Source organism: Penaeus monodon, chromosome 7 (assembly GCF_015228065.2).
Source record: "Penaeus monodon isolate SGIC_2016 chromosome 7, NSTDA_Pmon_1, whole genome shotgun sequence".
Lineage (NCBI taxonomy): Eukaryota > Metazoa > Arthropoda > Malacostraca > Decapoda > Penaeidae > Penaeus > Penaeus monodon.
In genome coordinates, this window is record NC_051392.1 from 38,586,291 (window position 1) to 38,613,504 (window position 27,214).

The 27,214-nt window shown below is 42.5% G+C and overlaps 1 protein-coding gene across 1 annotated transcript in view; it reads left to right on the forward strand.

The window, feature by feature from the left end:
• LOC119575635 (baculoviral IAP repeat-containing protein 6-like) overlaps window positions 1-27,214 on the forward strand; it is a 57,181-nt gene that overhangs the window by 27,970 nt on the left and 1,997 nt on the right. The window contains exons 22-71 of the mRNA XM_037923266.1: window positions 41-635; window positions 1,570-1,618; window positions 1,901-2,526; window positions 3,182-3,345; window positions 3,516-3,662; window positions 3,918-4,124; window positions 4,342-4,581; window positions 4,716-4,927; window positions 5,226-5,524; window positions 6,453-6,649; window positions 7,299-7,562; window positions 8,163-8,331; window positions 8,440-8,889; window positions 9,136-9,271; window positions 9,509-9,749; window positions 9,985-10,098; window positions 10,693-10,838; window positions 11,169-11,298; window positions 11,736-11,840; window positions 12,075-12,342; window positions 12,575-12,783; window positions 13,071-13,257; window positions 13,632-13,856; window positions 13,972-14,081; window positions 14,267-14,527; window positions 14,732-14,852; window positions 15,201-15,474; window positions 15,624-15,889; window positions 16,068-16,374; window positions 16,546-16,710; window positions 16,890-17,116; window positions 17,268-17,573; window positions 17,741-17,938; window positions 18,419-18,658; window positions 19,143-19,334; window positions 19,553-19,762; window positions 19,884-20,020; window positions 20,898-20,996; window positions 21,605-21,839; window positions 21,999-22,213; window positions 22,499-22,816; window positions 22,945-23,155; window positions 23,286-23,665; window positions 23,786-23,915; window positions 24,106-24,323; window positions 24,547-24,672; window positions 25,096-25,209; window positions 25,740-25,928; window positions 26,352-26,486; window positions 26,694-27,214. The exon at window positions 26,694-27,214 is cut by the window's right edge and continues 1,997 nt beyond it. Coding sequence (XP_037779194.1) covers window positions 41-635; window positions 1,570-1,618; window positions 1,901-2,526; window positions 3,182-3,345; window positions 3,516-3,662; window positions 3,918-4,124; window positions 4,342-4,581; window positions 4,716-4,927; window positions 5,226-5,524; window positions 6,453-6,649; window positions 7,299-7,562; window positions 8,163-8,331; window positions 8,440-8,889; window positions 9,136-9,271; window positions 9,509-9,749; window positions 9,985-10,098; window positions 10,693-10,838; window positions 11,169-11,298; window positions 11,736-11,840; window positions 12,075-12,342; window positions 12,575-12,783; window positions 13,071-13,257; window positions 13,632-13,856; window positions 13,972-14,081; window positions 14,267-14,527; window positions 14,732-14,852; window positions 15,201-15,474; window positions 15,624-15,889; window positions 16,068-16,374; window positions 16,546-16,710; window positions 16,890-17,116; window positions 17,268-17,573; window positions 17,741-17,938; window positions 18,419-18,658; window positions 19,143-19,334; window positions 19,553-19,762; window positions 19,884-20,020; window positions 20,898-20,996; window positions 21,605-21,839; window positions 21,999-22,213; window positions 22,499-22,816; window positions 22,945-23,155; window positions 23,286-23,665; window positions 23,786-23,915; window positions 24,106-24,323; window positions 24,547-24,672; window positions 25,096-25,209; window positions 25,740-25,928; window positions 26,352-26,486; window positions 26,694-27,214 — 11,285 coding nt within the window. The remainder of the gene's footprint in view (window positions 1-40; window positions 636-1,569; window positions 1,619-1,900; window positions 2,527-3,181; window positions 3,346-3,515; window positions 3,663-3,917; window positions 4,125-4,341; window positions 4,582-4,715; window positions 4,928-5,225; window positions 5,525-6,452; window positions 6,650-7,298; window positions 7,563-8,162; window positions 8,332-8,439; window positions 8,890-9,135; window positions 9,272-9,508; window positions 9,750-9,984; window positions 10,099-10,692; window positions 10,839-11,168; window positions 11,299-11,735; window positions 11,841-12,074; window positions 12,343-12,574; window positions 12,784-13,070; window positions 13,258-13,631; window positions 13,857-13,971; window positions 14,082-14,266; window positions 14,528-14,731; window positions 14,853-15,200; window positions 15,475-15,623; window positions 15,890-16,067; window positions 16,375-16,545; window positions 16,711-16,889; window positions 17,117-17,267; window positions 17,574-17,740; window positions 17,939-18,418; window positions 18,659-19,142; window positions 19,335-19,552; window positions 19,763-19,883; window positions 20,021-20,897; window positions 20,997-21,604; window positions 21,840-21,998; window positions 22,214-22,498; window positions 22,817-22,944; window positions 23,156-23,285; window positions 23,666-23,785; window positions 23,916-24,105; window positions 24,324-24,546; window positions 24,673-25,095; window positions 25,210-25,739; window positions 25,929-26,351; window positions 26,487-26,693) is intronic.

Genomic DNA, 27,214 nt, shown 5'->3' on the forward strand with positions numbered 1-27,214 from the left:
ATAACCCAGACAATACACACAATGTCTGCTTGCTTTTCAGGCCAAGCAGCGGACCCAGACACTGGCCAAGGTGGTGGCAGCAGAGAACTCGGGCTCACAGGCAGTAGATCCTCTGCTTCCACTGGATGTCGAGGGCAAGGCCAACGACGCCAAGGAGGAGGCCAGTACCATCTCGTCGCGCAGCTCGGACACCACCCCAGACCACGACGGAGTGAGTTCGTGCCTGCTACCCGAGTGTGATGACGTCATGGACTCGACCGCAGTGCAATACATTGGCAACGGGCATGTCGGCTCAGATGTATCTGGCAAGATTGACTTCGGGTTGACCTCGCTGGAGAAGGATGAGGACGACTCCAAGCCGTCCAGCCAGCAGGGATCCAACACCAAGAGGAAGAGCGAGGAAGATGTCAGCTCCCTGGAAAGCAAGTCATCAACGCCCTCTGCGGCCCACCCACAGGCCAAGGAGACTGCAAACACGGGGAAGAAAATTCCATCAGCTGTTCAGGGGTCACTTGGAGCCCCCTGGCAGCAGCTGCTCTCTCTCCCACCCCAGCAGATGCTGGTCATCGAGAGGATGCACTCGGGAGCAAGGAGATTCGTGGTCCTTGATTTTGGAGCTCCAGTTTTGCTCACAGGTGAGAGGGCCCCTTTGTTTTCCTCCATGGGAAGGAGGTTTTTGATGGTGAGGCAAGTGAAGACGTGTTGTCATGGTGTATGATATACATATTAGTATGTGTGTACACATATATGTGTATATATACACATATACGTATATGTATATATACTTATATGTGTATATATACACATATACGTATATGTAAATATACGCATACATATATGTCAACAGATATATGTATATATTTACATAAATACATGTATATATAAATATATATATGTATATGTATATATATAATTATATATATATACATATATATGTGTGTGTGTGTGTGTGTGTGTGTGTGTGTGTATGTGTATATATATATATATACATATATATATATATATATATATACATACACATACATATACATGTGTATATATATGATATATACACACATATACATACATGTACATACATGTACATACATATACATACATGTACATACATGTATATACATGTACATACATGTACATACATGTACATACATATACATACATTACATACATATACATACACACACATATATATATATATATATATATATGATATATATATATAATATATATATAATATATATATCTATATATAATATATATATATATATAATGTTATATTATATATTGATAATATATATATATATAATATAATATGTATAATATATATATATATATATATATATTTTATATATATATATATATATATATATATATATATATATATTATATATATAATATAATATAAATTTTTTTCTATTTTTCTTTTTTTGTAATAAACTATGATTATTGTTTTTTAGTTGTTAATATATGCTTGGCTTTAACCGAAAAACGTTACCCAGTGAATGTGTATGACAGCTACAAGCAAGTAGAAGATATATGCCGTAAAGAATCATATTAGAGCTTACGCACTAGCTAAGAAGCCACTAAAAACTACTCTAGAGAAGCGCAGACTCTCAGACCAGTTAGCTCAATGAAACACTGCCTCAAAAGGTAGAGATGATAGTTTCGTTATTGAAGTTTTTGTTTTTTCGTAATTAATTTAATTTTTTTATTTTTTGTGCTCTCTTCTTGTGAGATGTAAATACGTGTGCTTGTTTTCTGGTTGGAATTCGGTGTTTGATTTTTATGCCATGTTTTCAATAGGTGTCACAGTTGAGTGAATACAAATCAAGCGATAAAAAAGAAGGAAAGAAAGAAAAAGTAAGCTGTGGTTCCTTCTCAGTGTCTGGTTTGGATAACCCAGACAATACACACAATGTCTGCTTGCTTTTCAGGCCAAGCAGCGGACCCAGACACTGGCCAAGGTGGTGGCAGCAGAGAACTCGGGCTCACAGGCAGTAGATCCTCTGCTTCCACTGGATGTCGAGGGCAAGGCCAACGACGCCAAGGAGGAGGCCAGTACCATCTCGTCGCGCAGCTCGGACACCACCCCAGACCACGACGGAGTGAGTTCGTGCCTGCTTCCTGAGTGTGATGACGTCATGGACTCGACCGCAGTGCAGTACATTGGCAACGGGCACGTCGGCTCAGATGTATCTGGCAAGATTGACTTCGGGTTGACCTCGCTGGAGAAGGATGAGGACGACTCCAAGCCGTCCAGCCAGCAGGGATCCAACACCAAGAGGAAGAGCGAGGAAGATGTCAGCTCCCTGGAAAGCAAGTCATCAACGCCCTCTGCGGCCCACCCACAGGCCAAGGAGACTGCAAACACAGGGAAGAAAATTCCATCAGCTGTTCAGGGGTCACTTGGAGCCCCCTGGCAGCAGCTGCTCTCTCTCCCACCCCAGCAGATGCTGGTCATCGAGAGGATGCACTCGGGGGCAAGGAGATTCGTGGTCCTTGATTTTGGAGCTCCAGTTTTGCTCACAGGTGAGAGGGCCCCTTTGTTTTCCTCCATGTGTGTGTGTGCGTGTGTGTGTGTGTGTGTGTGTGTGTGTGTGTGTGTGTGTGTGTATGTATGTATGTATGTATGTATATATGTATATATGTATATATGTATATATGTATATATGTATATATATATATATATATCTATATATATATATATATATGTATATATATATATATATATACATATATATATATATATATATATATATATATATATACATATATACATATATACATATATACATATATACATACACACACACACACACACACACACACACACACACACACACACACACACACACACACACACACACACACACACACACACACACACACACACACACACATATTATAATTGTAATTAGACAAGATATAGATAGGGAGATAGATAGATGTAATTTATATATAGATAGCTAGATAGATATAGATATAATATTTATATATATATAATTATGTATATTTTATATATGATATATGTTATATATATGTATATTATCTATATATAATATTATATTATATAATATAAAATATATAGTGCATCTATCTATCTATCTATCTGTAAATAATGTATTTTTCTGAATTTTTGTATTGCAGTCCATTAAAAATGTCCGTTTCCTTTTGGCTTTTACAGATGTGGTGATACCAGCTTGTGGTGATTTAGTGTCGCTCAGCATTGATATCTGGATGACGGGAGAGGAGATGGATGGCGAGAGGTTGGTTGTGGCCTCTGACATCGGCATGAGACCTCTCATTCTTGCAGATTTACAACCGCCACCACTCTGCAGGTATCTGAAGGTAAGCTGTAACGTATATTTCTTCCATTGCTGTCCCTTGTGCATGTTGTAAGGACTGGTGATATGGTTATACTTTACACTTCGCCTGTCAGGAGAGAGACTGGATAGATCTCACCTAAGTGAAACAAAATTCTGACATCCGTGGATAATATTTCTGTAATCGTTAAACAGGTAACAACACTGGGAAGGTACGGCATGAACACCTCATCGCAGTGCAGAATACCTGTTGGCGCCTTTTATGGGCACACACTCATTCTCCCCTGGCAGCTGCAAGGGAGTCTCCCACCTCCTGGCATTGTCAACAAATTGTCAGCCCAGGTAGGTATTCAGGAAAGAGAAAGTTGCGGCAGAGTTTGCATCGAAAACAGATTCTTTTTGATGGATTCTGGGTGTCTAGGATGCACACATAGCCACCTACACTTGTGCTCACTATGTCATGAATATTTTTTATGAAAGTGTAAATCACCCATGGATTGTATATATGATCAGTTCTTTTGTTTACCTGATATGTGTCTGAAAAGATGCAGTCCCTCTTCCCTTCACACATATTATAAAATCTCAATGGCTTTCTAGACTCAGCTGACGGTCCTGAGCAGTGTTGTGGAGGACATTGGATGCCGCTACAGTCTGGCCTGCAGCAAGCTTAGGTCTTTGCTGAACCCTCTGCTCATGAGCCCCACCGCACCAACTGGCCCCAATTCATCCTCGGGTCTCTCAGAACCCCCCTCTATAGGGTCGCGTGATGCTGACTTGGAGAGGAAAATCACACAGGCTTATCAGGTTTGATATGCTATAGATTTTGGGAAAATAATCTTTTTCAGTTTTATAGGAAGGGTTCTGAAAAATCTTTACAGGTTGTATTACCTTTTTATTTCATTTAGTGATAGAACCCTTTATATTCTTAAAATTGACAAGTATTACTCTTTTAGTTTAAATTACAGCATTTCTGAGGATTTTTACAGAATAGATGCCATTCTCAAGATAATGATCTTTCCAGGAGTGTATGCTAGAGCAGCAGCACCTCAACTTGGTTGTGTCCGTGATGCGTCGTCTGCAGAGGGTGGGAGGCAGCGGAGAGGGCATCACTGGACAGTTTTCTCCTACTTCCTCTGCTTCTCGTGACAGTAAACAACAGTTTGTGACAGCTGCAAACTGTGCATCTGACAAATTAGCCACTCTGATGCAGTATCTGCTCAATTGTCTTTTAACGCTGTCTCTCCCAATACCTAGCATGTCGGTATGTGTCTTCTGAACATTGTTGTACTTTAGAGAAGTGAAATAATTGAGAGATATATTTAACTTATCTAAACTTTAATCAGATTTTCAGTACATATCTCATTCATACCCTGATGAACATTCTTCCCAAAACAGGTTCCACATAATCTTATGGAATGGTGTGGACCAGAACAGGCGAGAGTGCTTGTAGAGCAGGTGTGCGTGCGAGGGCCAAAGGGTGCGCAGGTGGGAGTAGCCTCACTCCTGGCCCGCCTGTGCGCTGGTCAGCCCTGGTGGGGAGACTTCCTGGCCAGCACCATGATCACCCTCTTTTCATCAAGCAACACCCTGCACTTCCCAGCCACAAGGTGAATAATGTGGTCTGATTGATTATGCTTTGTGATAACAAGGTAAAAAGGTAGATTTGTGAATATTTGTTCATATTTTCTTTTCTTTCACAAATTTCAGATTTTTTTTCAAGGTGGTTGTCTCTAAATAGACATGTAAAGATACAGACAGGTAGAAAGGGTGGTCAGAATGGATAGAGAAGCATAGATGATTTTTTAATACTCTCTCTTTCCATTGTTTATTCATAGTTTTCCTTAACAAAAGTACTAACCATAGAAACATTACAAACATGCTTTCACTCTCTCCCACTCCATGCAGAGTCTTCGCCCTGCTCACCTTCCTCGGGCAGAAGAGCGTGGGGAGCGGGCGCGGAAGCCAGGTTATTGATGCAGTCCTGCGGGTCCTGTCAGCCCAGCTTCACAGCAGTGGGAGCCAGGTACAGTATGGTCCTGTCCCTGTATCAGCGGCAGGGCTGGACAACATCTGGCAGCCGTGGCAGGTCGCATCATCGCAGGTGGACACGCATCTTATCTCCTGGCTCTTGCTCTACCTCTCGCTCTGCCTGGATGCCCTCACGCCCACCCGCAAGAGCGACAGTGACAAAGGCAAAGAAAATGGTGGGTTGTGGTTTCGTGATTGTCTGATTTCTCTCTCAGTATATCTTTTGTTGTCTAACTCTCTCTTATGCTCTCATGAAGTCTTTGTCATTCACTCCCCCCCCTTTCTCTCTCCCTCTCCCATTCCCTCTCCTTCTCCTTCTCCCTCTCCCTCTCCCTCTCTCTCTCCCTATCCCTATCCCTCTCTCTCTCCCTCCCTCCCTCTCCCTCCCTCCCTCCCTCCCTCCCTCCCTCCCTCCCTCCCTCCCTCTCTCTCTCTCTCTCTCTCTCTCTCTCTCTCTCTCTCTCTCTCTCTCTCTCTCTCTCTCTCTTCTCTCTCTCTCTCTCTCTCTCTCTCTCTCTCTCTCTTTCTCTTTCTCTCTCTCTCTCTTTCTCTCTCTTCTCTCTCTTCTCTCTCCTCTCTCTCTCTCTCTCTCTCTCTCTCTCTCTCTCTCTCCTCTCTCCCTCTCTCTCTCTCTCCCTCTTCTCTCTCTCCTCTCTCTCTCTCTCCCTCTCTCTCTCCCTCTCTCTCTCCCTCTCTCTCTCCTCTCTCTCTCCCTCCTCCTCTATCTCTCTCTCTCTCCCTCTCTCTCTCTCTCTCTCTCTCTCCTCTCCCTCTCCCTCTCCCTCTCCCTCTCCCTCTCCCTCTCCCTCTCTCTCCTCTCCCTCTCTTTCTCTTCCTCTCTCCCTCTCATCTTTTTAAAGTCCACTGTTGACTACATCAACTGGGACTAAAAATAATGATAATAAAATAAATAAAGAAAGAGATATATAAAAGTTTTTTGTTTTGATAAGATGAACTTTCAAGGGTGTACACCTCTTAAAAAAACATAGGAGTTTGGTTTGTAGATAGAATACATTTGTTTTTTTCTATTTATCTTAAAAAATGTATAGACAAGCCTTGCCTAGACACACTTACCATCTGTATTAATGTAAACTGTCGTTACAGGATATCATTTTGTTGCAGGTGGCCGCTGGACCTGGCTGACAGCTGAGACCTGCCTGCAGCGGAGGGGTTCGGAGGCCAGATGCAGTGCTCCTAGGGCCTCTCGTGACCGTCTTCGCAAGCGCCTTGTCTACCACCAAAAGCAGCAGCTGGTGAATCTCGAAACAGCTACCAAGTCCCTGGGGGAGGTCACAGCCGGGGTAATTGCTTGTGAATTTTGTGCCTTTCATTTCTCACTTTGTTTTATGTTGTTCTTGTAGTGTGTTGTGTTCTTTTTCTTTTCTTATTGAATATAATAAGTAGTCTGGATGCACTATAAAATGATGAACTGCATTCATATGTCATGGGGAACAAAAGTTTGTCATGCATGCAGTTATTATAGTAGAATTAGTGGAATTATATTATTTTCATGATTGGGATGTAAAATATAATGTGGTTTTAGAAACAATTTTGTAAGGCCTTCATGTATGCAGTGATTAATAGATCTAGAATTATGAAGAGAATGAATTTGGTGGCCATATCGTAAGTACAGGTTTGCTGTGTGGTGTGTGTTTTCAAAACAGTGTTGGAGTAATATGATTTTTTGTTTGTTTGTCTGTTTTTTTATGAGTGGCAAGTCATTACTTATGGGAGACTTTAGTTCCAAGAGTCATCCTTTGGAGCCATCCCTCCTCAGCATTTGACCCCCCCCCCCCCACCTGTAGAACTCTTCATTGCTGTAAATGTCAACAAAGTTTAACACACCTGCACACCATGCTTTGTATCTTAGGTTCAAGTATGCAAGGCTCAAGCATTTTGTGTCATGTAACTTGGCCATGGTATATGATATTCCATATTGTTACTGTACAGCAAGTTCTAGCAGGACTAAGTGGAGAAATTTATCAGAAGCTGGACACCATACGGAGATCCATTGTTAGAAGATACTCTCGCACGACCTCTGCCTCGTCGAGCGGAGGAGGAGGAGGGGCGCGCAAGGATGATGGGGAGCCACCGCAGGATGCCTTCATGCCCCTGGACCGAGCCAACGCCCTCTCGGTGGCACACGGACTCATTAAGCTGCTCATGAACTCCAGCTCCCCGTGCTGTGTGGACTCCTTCCTCCTGACTTGCAAGGTGAGCGTGGCTGCAGAAACTGCTTTTCTTTCTTGTTGTAGTGATATCACTGATTATTATATGTGTTGCCAGTTAACATTATTCTCTAAATTGGTTTAGATTATTGTTATTGTAAATGTTTTCATGTATCTTTGGTTTTATATAAATTTCTTTTGCAGTGTATACATTTATTATCATCATCATCATCATCACTTTATTATCATCATCATCATCATCATCATCATAATTATTATAATTATTATTAATATAATAATTATCTTCTCATTATCATTGTTATTGTTGTTGTTGTAATCATCATCATTATTATTGTTATCATTAATTTATTATTATTATTATTATTATTATTGTTATTATTATTATTATTATTATTATTATTATTATTATTATTATTATTATTTAACCCACTGTTTGTTGAACTTGAATTGTTGAACGTGAACAAACAATGGGTTAAGATTTACAATTTGCAAATAAGTATCTTTGAAATGTAAATCATGCTAAAGGCTGAGGATAAGGTTTACAGATTTTTTTTTTTTTCCCCCATTAGTAAACACACAATCCTTCTCAGAAATTAAATTGTTATTTATCTGTACTCCTTCATAGGTGATTGGAGGTCTAGTAAGTGTGACAAGGCCAAGTCCAGCCTTGACGGAAATTGTGACCCGGACGCAGCTGGGAGCTCTGTTGCGTCATGCCCTCACACTTGACACCACCTGGGGAGCTCCTTGGGCCCTTCATGCACTTACTTGTCTGCTACAGGATATTCTTGAAGGTATGTTTTCATTTCCTTGCTCTTGTCGAGAAAGGTGTAGAGGTTTGTAAATAGCACATGGGTTAAGTTATGTTTCACTTATATATTTTGTGGACTTTTACCACACAGGTGAGCGCTTATATGGCAGCGTAGTCATGAACACAGAGCAACACAGGGAAGAAGTTGAAAACTTTGACATAGCGATGGATGGCGCACGGGCAGCAGCAGCAGCGGCAGCGGCGGCGGCAGCGGCAGCTGCAGCTGCAGCAGCAGTCCCTTCGACATCAGGAACTACCTCAGCTGCTGCTGTTGTAGCTGGGCCCTCAGGAGCTGCAGCAGGCCAGTCAGGATCCTCAGGACCCACTGGGCCCACAGGGAATGGAGTGGCACCGACTGTGAATGGGTCAGCTGCTGGAGAGGGAGGCACTGGATCTCCCCAGAGCAATGCATCACCATTAGGAGGTGCATGTGTGGTCACCCAGAACTGCCAGGCGGACCAGTCAGCCACACCCCTGAGCCCCCCTGTGGTGGGCATGGCCACAGCGCACTACACTACCCTGGAGGAAGAGGACATACCTGGTAAGAATGGCCTGATAACTTCTGAATTGTTATGAGGAGAAATAGTGTTAAACTCTTGATTTGCCATTCGTCTTCTCCCCATTTTGAACAGCAGGATAGTATTGCTTTTTTTTTTTTTCTTCTTTTTTTCTCATTATATTTTGTATGATGAAATGGATATAGTTATATGCATATTGTGTATGATCAGTTGGCAGATAGATTAAGATATCCATTTATTAACTGTTGGATGCTCTTTTCTCACATCAGGAAAATATTCCTTCCTTGACTTAGAAGACAGCTCCGAGAGTGAGGACATGATTGGAGAGTACCTAGCAGACATGCCGGCGTTTGTTGGCGGGGCCTCGAACAACAGCATTACCTCATTTGAACTCGCTGTGTCAAAGTAAGTTGTCAGATCAGGTGCTTTGTTGTTTATTGACATTGTGTTAAAGTAAAGACAGTTGAGCTTTGTGTTAGTTAGATAATAAGACATAAGTGCAGTGTAAGGAAAATACATTTGTTGTCTATTCTGATTGTGTATTTTTTTTTTTTTTTTCTTTTTTTTTTTTCTCTCTTTTTTTTCTCTTTCTTTTTCTTCTTTTTTTTTTTTTTTTCTTTTTTCTATCTTCTTTCCCCCTAGTCTTCCCCCACCCTACCCACCTCCACTGCCCACTCAATCGTCATCCCGCAGTGGCAAGGACTCCCGCATCGGAGACTTGGTGGCGGGACCTCTGGCCAGCTCACACCCTGGGATGGACCACTCCACAGCTGTTGATGCCAGGCTGGAGGCAGGAGTTTCACTCTTGTCTGAGCTTAGGCTGCATATGATGGCTGCTGTCCACACATCCAGGCTCAGTCTAGCTGTCACTGCGCCACTAAAGGTACAGTTTTTTTTTTTTTTTTTTTTTTCTTGTCTTCTGTTTTCTATTTTCTATTTTGATTGTTATATATTTCATATCAGTAATTATATTGACAAATATTTGTCTTGTTTATAGTGCACATATTTCATACATATTTCACATAATAAATTCTGGTTAAGGTTACCCTTTTAAGTAAAAATTTATTTTGTTGTGTGTATATATCCTCGTTCTGAGTGGTTATTACGATCAACTTCAGGTGAACAACGGCATGTGGGGTGACACTGAAATCTGTGGCCCGGGTGACCTGACAGGCAGCGTGGAACTCCTCACCGATGTGTTCCAGAAGATTCTCCTACACCTGTCTATGCAGGTATGATACTCAGATATTCTTGTTAACTATTATCTGTGTTTTGAATTGTAGCCCCCTCTTTTTCTCTCTTCTTTTTCTTTGTTTATTTTACCTTTTTTGACATTTCCTGTTTCCTTGATGTTGTAGGAGGAAAGTAATTACAGTATAAGTGTATCCCCACGAAATGCCTTGGCTGGAATTATCAGTTTTGTGGAGCTTCTATGAGCTTTGGCTCTTCATACTCTATAGAAATAAGTAGTGATATTGTATTTTAACCAATTAAACATAGCTGGCACTGTATCATGAATGACCCTACACCATCATTATGTTAGAGAAAGCTAATCTTCCTCTATTGGTAACAGTATTATTGTTTGGTGGTACAGTTAGATATAGGCACCAAAAGTGGAAAAAAAAAAAAAAATCAAGCATTTGCTTACAAACTCCAGCCATGAAAGACTTAGACCTTACAGGCCACTAGCCAATTTTTAATACTGCATATATTATCAGACTGGATCCAGATCTTGGTATATTTCCTATATATTCCTACCCATTTATATATTTATCTATCCATCCGCTTATTTACATAACCTCGTCACTTATCTATTGCTGTTTCAGTTCGATGGCAGCCACGTAGAATCAGTGCTTGGGTTGTGGCTCAGCATCAACTTGGAGCTTGCAGGGGGCAAGTATGCGCCCTCTGTTGCCCCCACTGTGCACCTGACACCAAGAGCCATCTCAGCACTCCTGGCTGCAGTGGTTAGGTAAGAATGGTGGTGAAGGGGTCAGATGGGGGAGATTTATTATTATTATGATGATGATGATGATGATTGAGGGGTATTGAGTTTTGTTTGTATGTTGATATATTTTCTGTTTTCTTCTGAAGGAATTTTGCAGTAGATATTTTTAAGTGTAAAGAACAAATTTGACAATTTTTATTTATTTATTTATTTTTTATTTATTATTTTTTTCCCCCCAAAAAAATACATTTTCATTCGTACTGAATATGGCTTCCCTACTTTGTTATATAGGCATAGATGTTTACTCACTCAGTCGACAATGACATGACTCATGTAATTTTTGCACCTACCCAGAAGTGGAAGTGTCAGCATGCGGTGCTGGTGTCTTGTACTGCAGACGCTCACACTCTGCTGCAACTATACACCCCAGGAACCCACAGCGCCACACCCTACCAGCGCTGATCAGTATGACCATGTAGACTTGGTAAGTATGAGACTAGGGGATTATCTCTCTCTCTCTCTCTCTCTCTCTCTCTCTCTCTCTCTCTCTCTCTCTCTCTCTCTCTCTCTCTCTCTCTCTCTCTCTCTCTCTTTTTTTTTTTTTTTTTTAACAATTTGTTTGAGTAAATTTAGTGTCTTCAAAGTGTGTGGATTTATGTCAAGATGATACATGCTTTGATTTTAGAGGGTGTTCAGTTTCAGTTGAGGAAGTTTGGAATTTATGTTCAGGAAACATTGAAGAATGACCATTTTGTAAATAGAAAACATATAAAGTTCATGCAGGTTTATCTAAAGTAGAGGAGTTTATTTGCAGGAATATGTTGAAGAATGTATGTAATATTAGATGATCTGTGGTTCATGTTTTGCAAAGAGAAAATCAAAATTCTATTAATGTTTGAAATGATATCACTTTCTTTTCAGACTGGAATGTCAATGAATATTGTGACAGATACAAACTTCGTCCCAGCACTACAGAAACTTTTGACTGGATCGTGTGCTACTGGTTCAGATATGCGAAGTGATGTGGTGAGTTGATTGCCTTCTTTTAACCATAGAACTTGTCACTGTGAAAATTGAGTGAGCATAGCTTATAGTGTTTTTAAGGAACTTCTAATGGCTAATCTGTAGAGTGTGTCTTTATTTATGGAAGGCAGTTGTGAAGGATAATTACAAAAGACATGATTTTTGTATATGCATCCATTTGAAAGATTTAGAAAATTAAAGAACAGTATTAACATTACCCTTTGCTCCTTCTTTCAGGTTGGGAGCACCGTTACAGGACTCCTAGAAGACCTCCTCGTCCGGCTTCGTGTGAGATGTGACGTCATCAGCGTGACCAGTGGGCCCGGCACAACCCTGAAACACGCCCTGCTAAGTCTTGTAGCTCGTCTGTTGGAGCCTCAGGGGGCCATCTCGCTCGCCATGGGACCCCTTGATGCCCAGTGCTGTCTCCTGGGCACGCTGCTATCCATGCATTACGATGGCTTGGACAGAATGCATGTCCCTCTTACGATCATCAGTTCAACAGGTGGGTGTTTGGGCATGGCGGTGGAAGGAAGTGGCCAGTGAATTGTTTTTCTGGTCCTTATGATAGTATTTTGAACATTCCTTATGTTTGTCGTTATTATTTTATAAAAGTCTTATTGTTCTAGGATTAGGAATAAGAGACTGTTTTAGTTATTTCCATCAAGTACTGAAACCACATGAACATTTTGACATTGTGAATGTCAGTTTTTCTAAATATCCAATCCTCCCAACAGTGATTCTGGTACATGGCCACTTGGTCTCAAGTGAAGGGATGACCTATGGAGCAAACAACCAGAATGCCACCATGTTAGGGGGCCTCTTCGCCTCTGTGCTTGGATCCGATGGACGCCAGGGGCCAGCACCTTCTCGCCTGGCCCTCCTGTGCTCGCTCCTCAACCTGTCTCGCAAACTAGCACAAACACCACTTGTCAATCCAGCTCAGGTTTGTACTGGTGGCTCTTGATTAAAAGTTGGTAGTGTATATTCTTCATTGCTGTGTCTCATGTTTATATGATTATATGATGTCTAGATATTTGATATTGATTTGAGATGTTTATTGAAATATGGTTATTTTCATATATTATGTATATTCCAATTTGAAAAAAAATATGACCAATAGATGGATAATTTTCTTTGTTTTTTCAATATTAATTACATCATATTACTATCACACCTTTCTTCAGCTAACCACAGTTTGAGATAATCATTTGACCTGTGTATCTTCTCCAGGTTCGTGTGGGAGTGGCAAACTACGAAGCCCAGGAAAGCTCTGGGGGTTCCCTGACTGACTCAAGTAAATTAGAGCAGCAACGCACAGATGCTAGTTCTAGCCAGACCGATGAACACAAGGCCATGCATACCCCCCAGACTTGCTCACATGCCGCCCCAAACAGTGTGCCATGCTTGGCAGATACAGGTAAGTGGTTGTTCCTTTTAGTTCTTGATTTTGGATGGGTTAAGTGATCTCGTGAAAGATTTGAAGTGATTGAAATGAAAGCGTGATATCTTACTGTAAAGGTAAAAGGAAAGTAGAAAAATTTAATTATTAGAAAGGTTAGTGATATAGGTATATATATTCTTTTAGTGCTTAAGTATAATGTTATTGGAAATAAAGAGTTTAAATTAGAATGTGTAAGGTGTGCTCTAAAAGTTGGTCACATTTGCTTCTTTAGTCTCACACTCACTTCAAGTCCAGAGCTGAGGTATGTTAAAAGAATCCAAAAGCATGAATTTTCTGCATGTGCAAATACTTCCCCAAACGAAACTCACCCCTGGTAACCTCTTCTGCAGTATTACAAAATGGAGAGACGATGCAGCTGCTTCTGAAGTCGGTGGCAGCTTGTGAAGGCAGCAGTGTGTCCATGCTCTTGGGCACAGTCAGTGGAGAGGTCTCAGAGAAGCTGTGCTTAGGGGAGACCTTGACTGATGCCCTCTACCAGCTCCTGCTCACACTCAATGCCAAGGCCACAGCGCCAGACCTCATTCTGAGACCTGTTGTGGAATTCATCACCCCAGGTTTGTGTGTGGGGATGGAGGAAATGTTACTATGAGAAATAGGTGTCAAAAAGAGTAGGTTCATAAAAAGTCCATGAGAAGATTCATTTCATTAATATAATTCCTTTTCTCACAGGTGGGTGGTGGAGTCCCCCCTCACTGTCAGAACCAGCTCTCTGTTTCTTCACAAGAGTGCTTGACTGTCCGGCAATACTCGAGAAATTTGCTGCGCTTGGGGGCATGAAGGTATGGCATTTTTACTATATTTTAGTAATTTTGTTATTTGCTGAATTTGTTAGTGTTTGAAAGAGAGAATTTTTAGTATGTCTTTTATGCTTTTAATAATGCTCTGACAACCTACAGTAAGTTTTTTATTTTAAGAAAATCTTAAAAAGGAAAAATTAACTTGGAATCCCTCTTTGCATTGACAGATGCTGTGGGAAAACCTAGTGAGCAGTGTAGGGATGATGGGAGGTGGAAGAGGTGGCTTGGTGACAGCGGTCATGAACCACCTTGCTCCTCCTCTCCCGCCTTCAACACACAACACACCCTCAAACAAACGCAACGAGACGGTTGAGCAGAACCAGGGTCTGTACAACTTCGCCCCACTGGCTGTGGTAACATCAAGCAACCCAACTGCAAGACCTGCCAATGTCCTCGTGGACTCCAATCAGCTGTTCCAGAGGACTAAGGTATGTGTCTCAAGTCCTTGTTTTCGTGATTGTATTTGAATTGATTCCTACAAAGATGCATTTGTTTTTGTTGTTTATTAATGAATTTATTTATTTATTTACTTTTTCTTCTAATGTAATGTAACTTCTTTCAATTTTGAAGAAGGTTGTCTGCCTTTGAGTCTTTGGTTTGTGAAAAAAGTGATTGTTTCTCTATCCTTTCAGAGTGCACCCTGGTCATACCACTTCTATCCTGACGAGAGCTGGGTGGACTTGAACCTGACATTACCCTGTGCCGTACTGCTGCATGAGGTCCATCTGCTACCTCACACAGTGTCCCTTGTCTGTAAGTCTCCTCGCACTGAGTAAAGAAATTTGTACCAGTAGTCAGTAGTTACTAGTTTATCAGGATTGATACCTTCAGTGAGATGTTGATAGGAAGTTGTTATTGCGGTGGGATAAAAGAATTGTGGTACAATTTTTGTTTTGAAGAAGAGGAATAGAATTTCAGTCCAGTGCCATGCCAATGGCCTGATTATTTCTCTGATTGTTCAGTTTGCATTACCTTGTGATTGATGATGATATTAGGATTTTTTAATTGTATTTCCAGTGTATTATATATACTTATGCAGAAGTATCATACCCATGTTTTTCATAATTTCACGAATGTTAACCTGGATCTAATTTTTTTCAGCATGTCCATCAGCAGTATCAGTAGAGGTAGGTGTTGAGGGTGGATACCTGATGCCAGTGAGTGGCCCATTGAGCACCGCCGGCCTCTCTCGCGTCCGCCTCGTCCTCCCTCGGCCTGTAGTTGCCTCGATTGTCGTTGTGCGCCTCCATCGTCCACGAGACTCCTCCACTCTTGGACTGTCTCAGCTCAAACTTCTTGGAACCACAACCTTCAGGGAAGCATCCAGAGGCGTCCACGAAACGGCCATCAGTGATCACACGCCCCACCGTGCGAGGTATTCCCGATAAGTTGATTTGTTTGTTAGTGCTATAGGCTTGGTTACATCAGTGAAAATTTAATGATTGATTTACATTTTCAACAGACCACCCAATATAATTTCTAAAATTTCACTTGTTCTTTACTGACAACTTTTAACCTCGTCAGCATGTGGTGGCTCCGCCTGATCCACCAGTGCATGTGCCGTGTGGAGGGAGGCCTGAGTGTTGGCGTGGAGGCAGGAGCATCTGTGTCGGGAGTGATGGAGGCGTGTGTGACACTCCTCCTGACTCCACCAGGGCCACTCCACCTTGCCCCTCTAGGCTCAGCTCCACTGGAGGCTACCACGCTGGCTCTCGCAGCCCTCTCTCCCCAGCTGCTCCACACCCTGATCATGACGCTCCTCACACACCCTCTCTTACGCCAGCCAGCAGGTTAGTGCATGGTAGAGGGGGTTAGCTACTTTTTTGGTATAAACATGATAACAGGGACTTGAGTAACACCTACTTTGATTACTCTCGTACTTTTTAGGCTCTTTCTTGAAATTTTGATGAAGCTTATTGAATTGCTGTACTTGTCCTTCCTCTACTTAACTCCTGAATGTACTAACAGGTGGTAACAGCTTGGACGCAGCTATAGCTCTCCTGTATGAACTCTGTGTGGGAAACAGCAGTATGGAGGGTGTAACAGTCTTAATATCATGGCTGAACCACATAGTATTGCACCCTGCAACCCCCTCGCCAGCAACTGATGACTACCACAGTCTGGGCACCTCCCAGCAGCAACAACAGCAACAGCGGTCACCACAAGAACTATGTGTGAATGGCGGTGTTAGTGCTGAGGTGTTGCATTGCATTGCTGCAGTGCTGTGGAATACTCCACATGACACCACAAGCCTCATAACAGATGAATTATTCAGGTATGGTCTGATTTTCTTAGTTACCAGCACATGTGCTTAATCACAAAAATATTTTGGAAAATGCAAGTTGCATTCATTACAGATTTTATTTATGTACTGTTATTGGGTTATCAGGAGTGTGATTCCATGTCTTCCATGGAATCAGATTTTGATATTATCTTTATATTTTAGGCGTGTGTATGAGTGGTCAGAGAGAGTTGAAGGTGAAGTGAAGATCGGGCTGGATCACATCATGTGCTCCATGTGCCATGTGCGGCCACAGCTCTTCACCCAGCTACTGCTCAACATGGCAGTGCTGACTGTGATTGACAATAACCAGTCAATAACTGATGACAGGTAGGTGTTTTCTTTCTTGTTTTCATTTTCCTTTTCTTTAGTGTTTCTTCCATTTTCTATTCTCATGATTATTCTAACATTTACAAGTACTCATCAAGCAGTGGGATTCATAATAGTTTTCTTATAATCAGCCTACTGATTAGCAGGACACTAAAAGACACTTTTGCTAAAAAATGCAGAAAAGACCGAGAAGCAGAGATTCGGGCAGCCAGAACAGACGACATGAAGGAAGGAGTGGAGGGCTCCTCAGGAGCAGTAGAGGGTCGTCTCATCCTGCAGGACCCCAGTGTCATCTCCCTCACACCAGCACACCTGCAGACCCTGGCCACAGTTGCACAGTCTCCGCAGGCAATACACCTGATGTTGGACTCGGGATTCCCATTGTTGCTTGTTCATGGTATTTTGGGTGAGTGCAGTTGGGGATTTTTTTAAATTTTCAGTTCATGGATTTTGTCTCTTTTCAGATATCTTGGTCTTAATTATTCATAGCAACACTGCAAAATAGATCCAGATACATTATTGCATGGTATAGCAATACTAATTACCTCTTGTTTCAGAATGGTGCAAGACAGAAGTGTTGCACCAGGTAGAGAGCTGCACATCCTCAAGTGCTGGGGAAAGTGCAACTGACCTGGAGAAAGCAAGTGTCGCAGAGAAATCGCGCAATGCGGAAGACACCCTTTCCTCTGCCACCCCTCAGGCCCCCCCACAAATCAGGGCTGCTATTGTCCCAACGCTGAGCACGTCCTTGGTGGCGCACACGCTGCACACCCTGGCTGCATTGTGTGCTGAACCTCCAATGAAGGACTGGCTAGGATCTGCTGAGGGATCTGTGTTCTGGTTACCACTGTTGACTGTTCTTGGTAGGTTGTGAGGTGGTGTCATTCATTCTAGGATCTGACAGAAAGTGTATGCTAAATCTCTCTATACATTTTTATTACTGGGATTAACTTAATTTCTTGAATGTAAGAGGAAAATCTAATAATTTAGACAAAGTAGATGGAACATTAGGTCAATTGTGCCTCCACAGGTGACCCACTGGTACGAGGCAGTGAGCCATTGATGCGAGGTTCTGGTCCCTCTGGTGGAAGCGACAGCGACTACAGCAGCGTGGAAGATGCGACCATCCATCTAATGAGGCAGTGTTGCCACAACCACCCTCACAACCAAAACCTTTTGGCATCAACGCTGTGCCATCTTATCCAGCGGCAGAACATCCCCCCTCCAGGTAAGAGGTGGAAGGTGCTGAATTCCCTCAGTATTTAGCAGTCTTTTCTTTTCATTTTATTCTTTATCAACATAAGAAAATGGAATTAGTTTTTAGGATGTGCTAATTGAATTACCTAGGGAGGATTTACAGACTGGAAATGAACGGAAGTTTATATGAGAAGCTCAATTAAATAAAATAGTTTTATAGAATATTCACCCTTCAGAAAATAAATATGAGGAACAAGAATAATAATGAGATAACACAAGTAATGATGAGGAAAATTCTGAAAAAGGTAAATCAGTTTGTTAGTAGTGCCAGAGATTATATGTCTTGTTAGAGCTTAATTGAAGTACTTTTTTCAGATGATAAAATGTGCTCTTTATTTTCAATATTTTGATAGGCTAAAATTACTAAAGTGACCTTCAGTGTTGGCAGATATCCCCATTGCTGATAAAATGAATCTTGATTTAGTGCATCTCACACACTTTCTCTCCTTAGGTGGAGTGAGCTACTTGCACTCCCTTTCTGGGTTCACGCGACGCCTAGTCCTTCAGCTCCTCTTGGAAACGGAGCGCGTGGTGGTGCACATCAACAGCCCCCAGGGAGGCCTTTCTTCGCCCACGGGGTGCAGCCTCCCCCTCCTCACACAACACCCCAAATTTGGAGCGGGACACAAGACTAGGCTCCTCAACCTCCCCACCACCACCACCATGTCGGATATTGTCAAGATGGTCACAGGTTTGTGAAGTTGCTTTTGTTTTTCTCTTTCTTTTTTTTTTTTGTCTCTCTTTTTCTCAAGTATTTGTAGGGAAACTGGAAGTCCCCTTTCCAATTTAGATTATGTAATGCAATCTTGACATTTTGAAAGGCTAGGATTATTCAGTACCTATTACCATTGCATTCATGGTAATGTATATTTTTTTGTTTTGTATCTTGCTTAATGCCTTTTATTATAACTTCACTCTACATGAACAAATTGTAAAGAAAAGAGAATAAAATACAGATATGAGAACACTGCTTGCATTATCTAACGGAGCTCATATCTTTCAGAAATCATAATAGGCTAACCATATGTTTTATGCATAACAGATTCACTTACAAACAAATATACCAGGATATTCGACACAGAAGATGTCTCATTTTTATCAGCGTTAGCTATTCTCCATTCTCAGTTCCCTGTTATGATAGCAGACTTTGTGCTCATACTGAAATCCTCCTCCAGACTGGTCAAGAGGCGTGCTGAGCAACTCGGGCGACCTGGAGTTGGGCAGCAGCGGAGACAGAAGGGATGCGAACGAAGTGGGTCACCTGGAGCTGGTCGACAAGCTTTCGGTTGCAGCAGGAGTCACAGCCAAGGACAAGAGGGAGAAAAACAAAGTCAATTCGAGTATTCACAGCAGGATGTCCAAGAGAGGTCAGTCTTTGTATATGCACTTGTGGGTGATTTGTGTTTTGCATTTTGAGTCTGTGGAAGAGATACAATCTTTATATGGATGTTGTGTTAGAGTGCTAGATGTATAGAATTTCTTGGGTATTACATACATGAGAAAATCAAGATCTTGGTGAAAAGCAAGGATTTTACTGTGTGTGATCTGCAGGAATCTTTGATCTTCACTATATTTTATGTTCTAGCCACCGAGCAGGACAGCCAGTCCAGCAAGCCAGTGACAGCAACATCGAGTGCCTCATCTTACGTCTTAGTGCACGAGAGCCTGGGCAGTTCCTCAGGCCTGCCTTCCACACTCACAGTGGCCCAGGTGATGGCTGCTCTGCGTCACGAGGGCCACCCGCCTTCCTCACACATCACCCTCACTTTAACCAACAGAAGGGACCATGCCAGAGGTAGGATGTTATCTGAATTTTGCCCTCAGCCTTTTAAAAATGACAGTGCTGCTCTTTTTGCTAGTGATGAGGATTGTAAGTAGAATCAAATGAAAGCCTACAATTCAAGTCTTTCCGCCAGAAGGTGAAAGTGGACGAGAGGCCCTTCTGCTCTGTACGGAACCGCTGCCATCTACCCTGCATGTGTTCACGAGTCAGGGCGGCCTCTCGCTCCTGGCCCAGCACATGTCGCTTCTCTACCCAGACACAGGACAGCAGGTCAGTCAGTCTGTTTGTCTGTTTTGCACTTGGTTTGATATTGATGGTATTGCAAGTTCTTATTGTTGTTACTGGGCTTCAGTTTCTCCTTTTAGAAATGGAAGAATTGGGAGAAGAGTGAAGAGGAAAATAAGGATGACTCTTTTTCATGTTATTTTTATTTTTATGGTTTATCAAATATATATTGTGAAATGTGTGGAAAATTATTATTTAAGTTAAATGTGTGATATATAGAGCTTTATAGTTTTGAAGAAGCTATGACACTGTCTATTATGGTAATGATTTTTTTTTTTTAGAGATTAGAGTCTTGTGTTTATAAGAGTTTGATGAATAAGGCAATGTTACCTAATATTTGGAGGATAATTTAAAAACTGATTAGCTGGAATATTACTCCCTTTCTTCCTCCTCCTACTCTCCCTTTCCTCTATTCATTTTCTTTGTCTCTTCCATTCCTTCCTCCTCTCCTCCTCTTCCTCCCCTTCCCTCTCCTCTCCCCTCCCTCCTCCTCATTCCTCTCCCTTCCTCTCCTTCCTCCTCCCGTTCCTCCCTTCACTCTCCTCTCCCCTCCCCTCCCTCCTCTCTCCCCTTCCTTCCCCTTTCCCCTCCTCCTCCTTTCCTCTTCTCCTCCTCCTCCTCCTCCTCCTCCTCCTCCTCCTCCTCCTTGCTTCTCTCTCTCTCCTATTCTCCTCTTCTCTCCCCCCTTTCCCCACCTCTCACTTCAAGCCTCCCACCTCCCCTTCCTTGTCAATTCTCCTGCTCTCCCCTCTTTTCCCTCCTCCCCTGTTCATAGGGTTATTTCATTTATTTGAAATTCACACAGCAGAGTTTCAAAGTTCTAACCCCAAACTATCATTTTCTTCCCCTGCACTATTTGCAGCAGCCCAACAACACTGCATCAGTGCGAAGTGGCAACGGCGACAAGGGCGAGATTGTTGTGGAGAACGACTGGGTCAGTGTGGAGATGAATGACTATGAGGTGAACTAGTAGCTTCTATTCGCCCTCGCACGGCTAATTCTTTCAGTACTTTTTGTTTTGTTGTGCTGATGAGTTGTCTATGAATTTCTTTATTCCCCTTTCCCCCCTGATGCGTCACTTTCCGTAGGACGTCACCTCGTCCAAATAGGGTTCTGGTAATGCTCTTAGGGGATGGAAGAGGGAAGGTTTTGTGTCTATGATACTGTGATTGTTAACTGGCATTAGTGGGGTTATGATACTAATTTTAGAGGAAGAGGGTTTGTTATTATCATTCATTGTGAGAAAATGTTGAGAAGATCTTTGCAAGTTGCTCAAGTAGGATCAAATTAGGACGAAGGAATGATTAACATATTGTTCCTATGCCGCTCTTCTGGATATTTCCATTTGAAAGATGAGAGTATTTGAGTAAATACAATTCTCGAGAGTTGCTGCAGGGTCCCATCACATTCGAGCGAGTGTACCGTAAAGATAGCCAACAAGTACTGAAAAGGCTTAGTTTTGCCAGATGTATACTTATCCTCTGAATATATGGAAAAACACCAAGCCACTAAGCATGACATTCACAGGCATTAATTTCAATATATTGTATTTCTGCAATGCTTCCACAGTCTGCAAATGTGTTTGATTACCTGGTGATGGGAGGAGGGAGTGGGGGCTCTCCAGGACCCATGGGAGGGGGCACAGTCAGCTTGTTGACACTGCCCTCCATCCCACCCCATGCACTCGGGGCCTTCACCCTTTTCCTGCGGCTCCCTGGCTATGCAGAGACACTCCTCAAGGACACCCACAAGGCTTGCTGTCTGCTCAGACTTGCCTTGGGGGTCACAGATGACGGGGATGGAGGTGGGTGATCATGTTTGGGTTTTACAGTTATATGTTTGAGGTATTTGATTTTTATGGTGTCTATACACTTATATTGTTTTGTTCAGTGAAAGCAATACCAGGAGAAACATGAAAAATCTTGAAGTATTTATCATGGCTACTTCTACCCTACCCTCCCAGGAGACATCGTAGGTTCAGGAGTGGGTGGTTCCCTGGCAACCATGCCCTTCCAGGTGCTGGAGTCATTGCTCGAGGCCACACCTCTCACAACAGACGATGGGCTCCTGCTGAGACGTATGTGCCTGGAGTCAGGAGCTCTGCATCTTATTCTGGCCTGCCTTGCTGCGCTGTCTCACCAGGACACTCCCGAAGTTGTCTCTTCCCTCTACCACCAGGTACTGTGGGATGATGTTTGGTGGAGGTTGTAGGTATTATAGATGTTATAAGATATATAATTTGTTACTAGTAGTCTCCAAGATGTGTCATATTATAGATATTTACCTGGTAAAGAGATGGGTGTAGATTTTGTAATTCCTGTTTGTATAACATTTGATGTGCAGCCTATACAGTTACACTAAGCATAAAATAAGAGCAATAGGCTTTCTTTTTCCTTTTCTTGTATTCTTTATTTCTCTTTTTTTTTTACTTGACAAAAGTTTTGACACTTCTATCTTTTGCAGAATGTTCCAATTGGTTTGGTGGTGGCAACAACAAGAGCCACGTGCGTTGACTCTCGCGAGACCATCGGCATGCACCGTGGAGAGGGAGACCGATGCCATTACTGGGCCAAGGGCACAGGCTTTGGCACAGGCAGCACCACACAGAGCTGGGATGTGGAACAGGCTCTTGTGAGGCAGAAAGTGGAGGAGGAACATGTTGTTTGGCTTGTGCGATTGCTAGCGCAGTACATCAATCCAGGTTCATATTTTCGGATTGTGTTTGAGGAGGGAATATCATGGTTGGGAATATCTTTTAGGACCCAGAAGAAACAAATAAGTGTTTGTTCATTTTAATTTCTTTTCATATTGGAAATTACTTTTTTTCATATTGGAAATATAAAGGCATCAGAGAGATGTGACAGGTCTTGTGGATCAGCTTCTAAATACAAATTTATTTTCCCGATCAGGTGACATCTTGCCTCCGGAGCTGCAGCAACAATCCAATGGTGGGCACAGCAGGTGGCAGTGCAGCTGAAAGTCAGAATGACAACACCCCTCTCCTACCCCCTCTGTCGCCCCCGTCTCATGCCCCTCCACCCTTGCCACCTGCCCTCCTGCACCTCTTCCAGAATTCAGGCCTGATCACCACCATAGCCTCCAACCTCAGCAATGACTCAGGTAAGTTCATCTGGAGGTAGAGTGAAGATAACATCTTTTACCTTCAAGTAGAGAATGGCTGTATCTGTAATGCATAATTGTTGTTTGTCTTACAAATGGTTAATTTTTGTTTTCTCTGCTCCCCCCAAAGTTCTGGACATGTCCAGGCACGTCCCTCTCTATCGAGCTTTACTGGCTCTTGTGAGAGGCCTCTCTGTCACCCCTGGCCTGGCGCCCCTGCTGCTGACACCTCAGAATTCAGCTCCAACTAACGGAGGAGGCGGAGACACCACCACTCTACCATGTGTGCCAGCGTTGTTGGAGAAGATGAAGACCACTGTCAACACCTACATGGACAAGCTGCGATGGAAGTCCTCCAAGGCTGGTGGCAACAGCAATGGAAATGGGGGCAATGGCAACAACAACGGTGGGAACAACAACAACTCCAGCAGTCTAACAGATGACGCTGAGCAGGAAGAAGGCTTGTCGCTCATCGTGCCAGACATTCAGAACACTGCCATGGTGGTCAAGGTGAACTTTAGTTTGTACTTTGGCGTTTAAGTCTAGGCCGTGTCACTTTAGCCATCTGCCGTTACATCTGCTTTTGTGTTTTTTTTTTTTGTAGATTGAGCAACCCACTTTTTCCTGCAGGTTTGCACTGATCGGCTACAGCAAGAGTTAGACAGAGAAGATCAGCCAGACGGTGGGGCAGCAGCACAGCCAGTATCGTCACAGTCACTAATGGAAGTCTATTTAGCCGGCCTCAAGCCCTTGCAGTTTGGTAAGTGTCTTCAAAAAGAGATAAAAACAGCAGCTTTGATGCTCTTCTTAGTGCATTTTCACAATTCAATGAAACAAGTGGCTCATTTGTTGCAGAGATCATGTAGATCAAAATGAGTTTAGCATTTTTTTTTATCATTAATATCTAACGAATCTGAAAATGCACTCCTGCAATTGCAAAACATTTACAGACACCTATGAGATGTTGGTTGAAGACTCCGAGAGAGGAATAAGATTTGTTGTGCCCCACCACTACGAAGGGTCAGTGAGAGGTGCAGGCGACCTGTGTACTTCTCGCAGAATGAAAAGACTTGCACAGGAAGCTGTCACGCTATCAACATCGCTGCCCTTGTCATATTCATCATCAGTCTTTGTCAGGACAGACCTGGACAGATTAGATATTATGAAGGTATGCCCATCCAGGAGAGTTTTGGTTAAAAAATTTGATGTTCTTTACTGAGTTCTAATACACACAGCTGCTTGGTAATAAAAATCAACATAACACATTTGTTGAAAATTTATAATGAACTCGGGTTATCTGGAAAGTTGTATAAGGCTACTTTATTATCTTTTGATTGATTACATTTAATTTTCTGATCATACGATCATATGTATCTCACTATAACCTGCAGGTACTCATTACTGGGCCAGAGGACACTCCCTATGCCAATGGCTGTTTCGAGTTTGACGTTTACTTCCCAGTTGATTACCCAACGTCACCACTGCACATCAATCTCCAGACGACAGGAGAAGGACGTGTAAGTCAGTTCGCCTTGTGTGATTAAGAGATTTTACATATTTTTCACAAGTGATATTCATGGGGTGAACTTTTTTTTATGATTTTTTCTAAGGCATATGAAGATTTCCTGAGTTTGGCATTACCTGTCAAGTTTGTAATTTACTCATCTGTTTGCGAAGATTCAATTATTTAAAAAATGATGTGGTAAATAAAAATCTTGTTATGATGAATTGTTTTTGGAATCTCATTGTCCTAGGCCTGCCATTGCTAGAAGTTTCTCCATTGCACTGGGTTCCTCAGCTTATATTTTTTTTTATACCTTAGTTTTTAATTATAAATATTTTTAATCAAAGTATTCTCTTCATCAAACAAATACCCCTAGTAACATCTTATCAAATGGCTCTCCATACATACAGTGATCAACCTTTCTCTTTGCCAACAGGTGCGATTTAACCCCAACCTGTATCAGGATGGGAAGGTGTGCCTGAGCATCCTCAATACCTGGCATGGCCGCCCAGAGGAGAAGTGGAACCCCCAGACCTCATCGCTCTTGCAGGTGAGGACGGCACAGGGATCCACATTCATGAATGTCGGTGCAGGAGATTCTGTTGGCTTATTGTAGGAGTGTTGTACAGTTTTTTTTGTTTTTGTTTTTCTTAGTGGACATTAGTTTTAGAAGTGTTTGGTAATTTTTGTTTTGTTTTGTTATGATCAACTTCTGTGCTTCAGGAGAATATGTGAGATATGCATTGGTGTTGATCTGGTCAGCCTGTAATATTGATGACAGTAGCTCTATTCATACCAATGTTTTCATCATTGTATAGAGTTTATCTTTCTCATATTACACTAAGCCAATTATTAGAAATAATTAAGGAGAAGACTTCACCCGTATTTTCATAATCATCCTCATTAACCCCTCAAGATGTCTTTGCCTTATAAAGATAGTATTTATTTATATGTTATTAACCATCTTACATTTTGCATAAGTGTGAATGGTGGTTTTAATGGACGCGTGGCAAGGGAGTTGCTGTCGCACAGAATTACAGTACACCTCATGGCACTAATATTGCCCTTTTCATTGCCCAGGTGTTGGTCTCCATCCAGTCGCTCATCTTCGTGAGTGAGCCGTACTTCAATGAGCCAGGATATGAGAGGTCAAGAGGCACACCGGCTGCAATGCAAAATTCAAGGGAATATGATGCAAACATCCGTGCGGCAACAGTCAGATGGGCCATGCTAAACCAGCTGCGCAACCCATCACCCTGCTTCAAGGAGGTAACACATTCTTCTTTGGAACTGTTGTTAATACAACTTTTCCTTCACCTTCTCCCTTTTTCCTTCTTACTACTATTATTAATACTACTAATACTATTTCTCCTTCACCTTCTCCCTCTTCTTCTTTTTCTCCTCCTCCTCCTCCTCTTCCTCCTCCTCCTCCTCCTCCTCCTCCTCTTCCTCCACCATCTTCCTCCTCCTTTGTCCTCCCTCTCCCCCTCCCCTTATCCTCTTCCTCCCTCCTCCCTCCTCCCTTCTCCCTCCCCCCTCCCTCATGTTCCTCCTGTTAAAAGGAAAATGGACTACCTAATGAAATGACCTAGATGGTACTACAATTCTGTGGGATAGGTAATCTAAAGTCAGTTTCTTTTCAATGTTAGTTTTTATTAGGATTTCAAAGTCATTTTGGTTATTTCATTGCAGGTAATTGAACGTCACTTCTGGCTCAAGCACAAAGAAATCCTGGAACAAATTGAGGCTTGGATTGCCGACATGGAAACTCTGAGCGAAAACCGAAGAGCAGGAAAAAATATAGCACACAATACTGTGGGCTTGAAGGTAAGCATTTTTGTATCTGATGATGGGTTTCTATGAATTGATCCCCCTAATATTAAGGTTGTTTCAGCTATATATAGATTCAGTTTTTCTCTCTTGCTTTTTATGAAGCAAATGGAGACAAAGTTCAAGGTTACTGTACCTACATATATGGCCATGAATTCCTAGAGTGGGTCCCGCAATGCAATGCTGTGGTGCATCTCATTTCAGAAAAATTTCCAGCTGCTGAAGGAGGAGTTTAGGAAGATGAGTCCTCCACCAGGACTCGAGGGCGTCCCACTGACTCCCAGTCTCATCAATTCCTGCAGCAGGTCCCCGGCACAGCAGCCGAGAGATGCCAATACACCAGAGAAAGAGAGAGAAGGCGCACAAGGAGAATCGGAGAAAGAGATGAGAGGGGCAGCAGGAGGGCAGGCTGGTGGACCTGTCCGCACACGAATAAGAAAAACCTCAAGAGCCAACTTGTTCATGGGCAAACCACAGAGCGATACCAATAAGCATGGTGGTCACAGTTCGGGCATCCCCGTGAGCAAAGTTGGCAGCAGCAGTTCCAGCAGTAGCAGTAGCAGCAGCACGGCAGTCAGTAGCACAACAGTGAAGTCCCTCCAGTATGGGGCCTCGGATCAGGAGGTAGCGGAGGGTGGCCTTGCGCTGCTGTCATTAGGGGAGCAGCAACCTGTTTCCTTAATGCCAGAGCTAGTCCAGGCCACCAAAAACACCACATGCCAGAG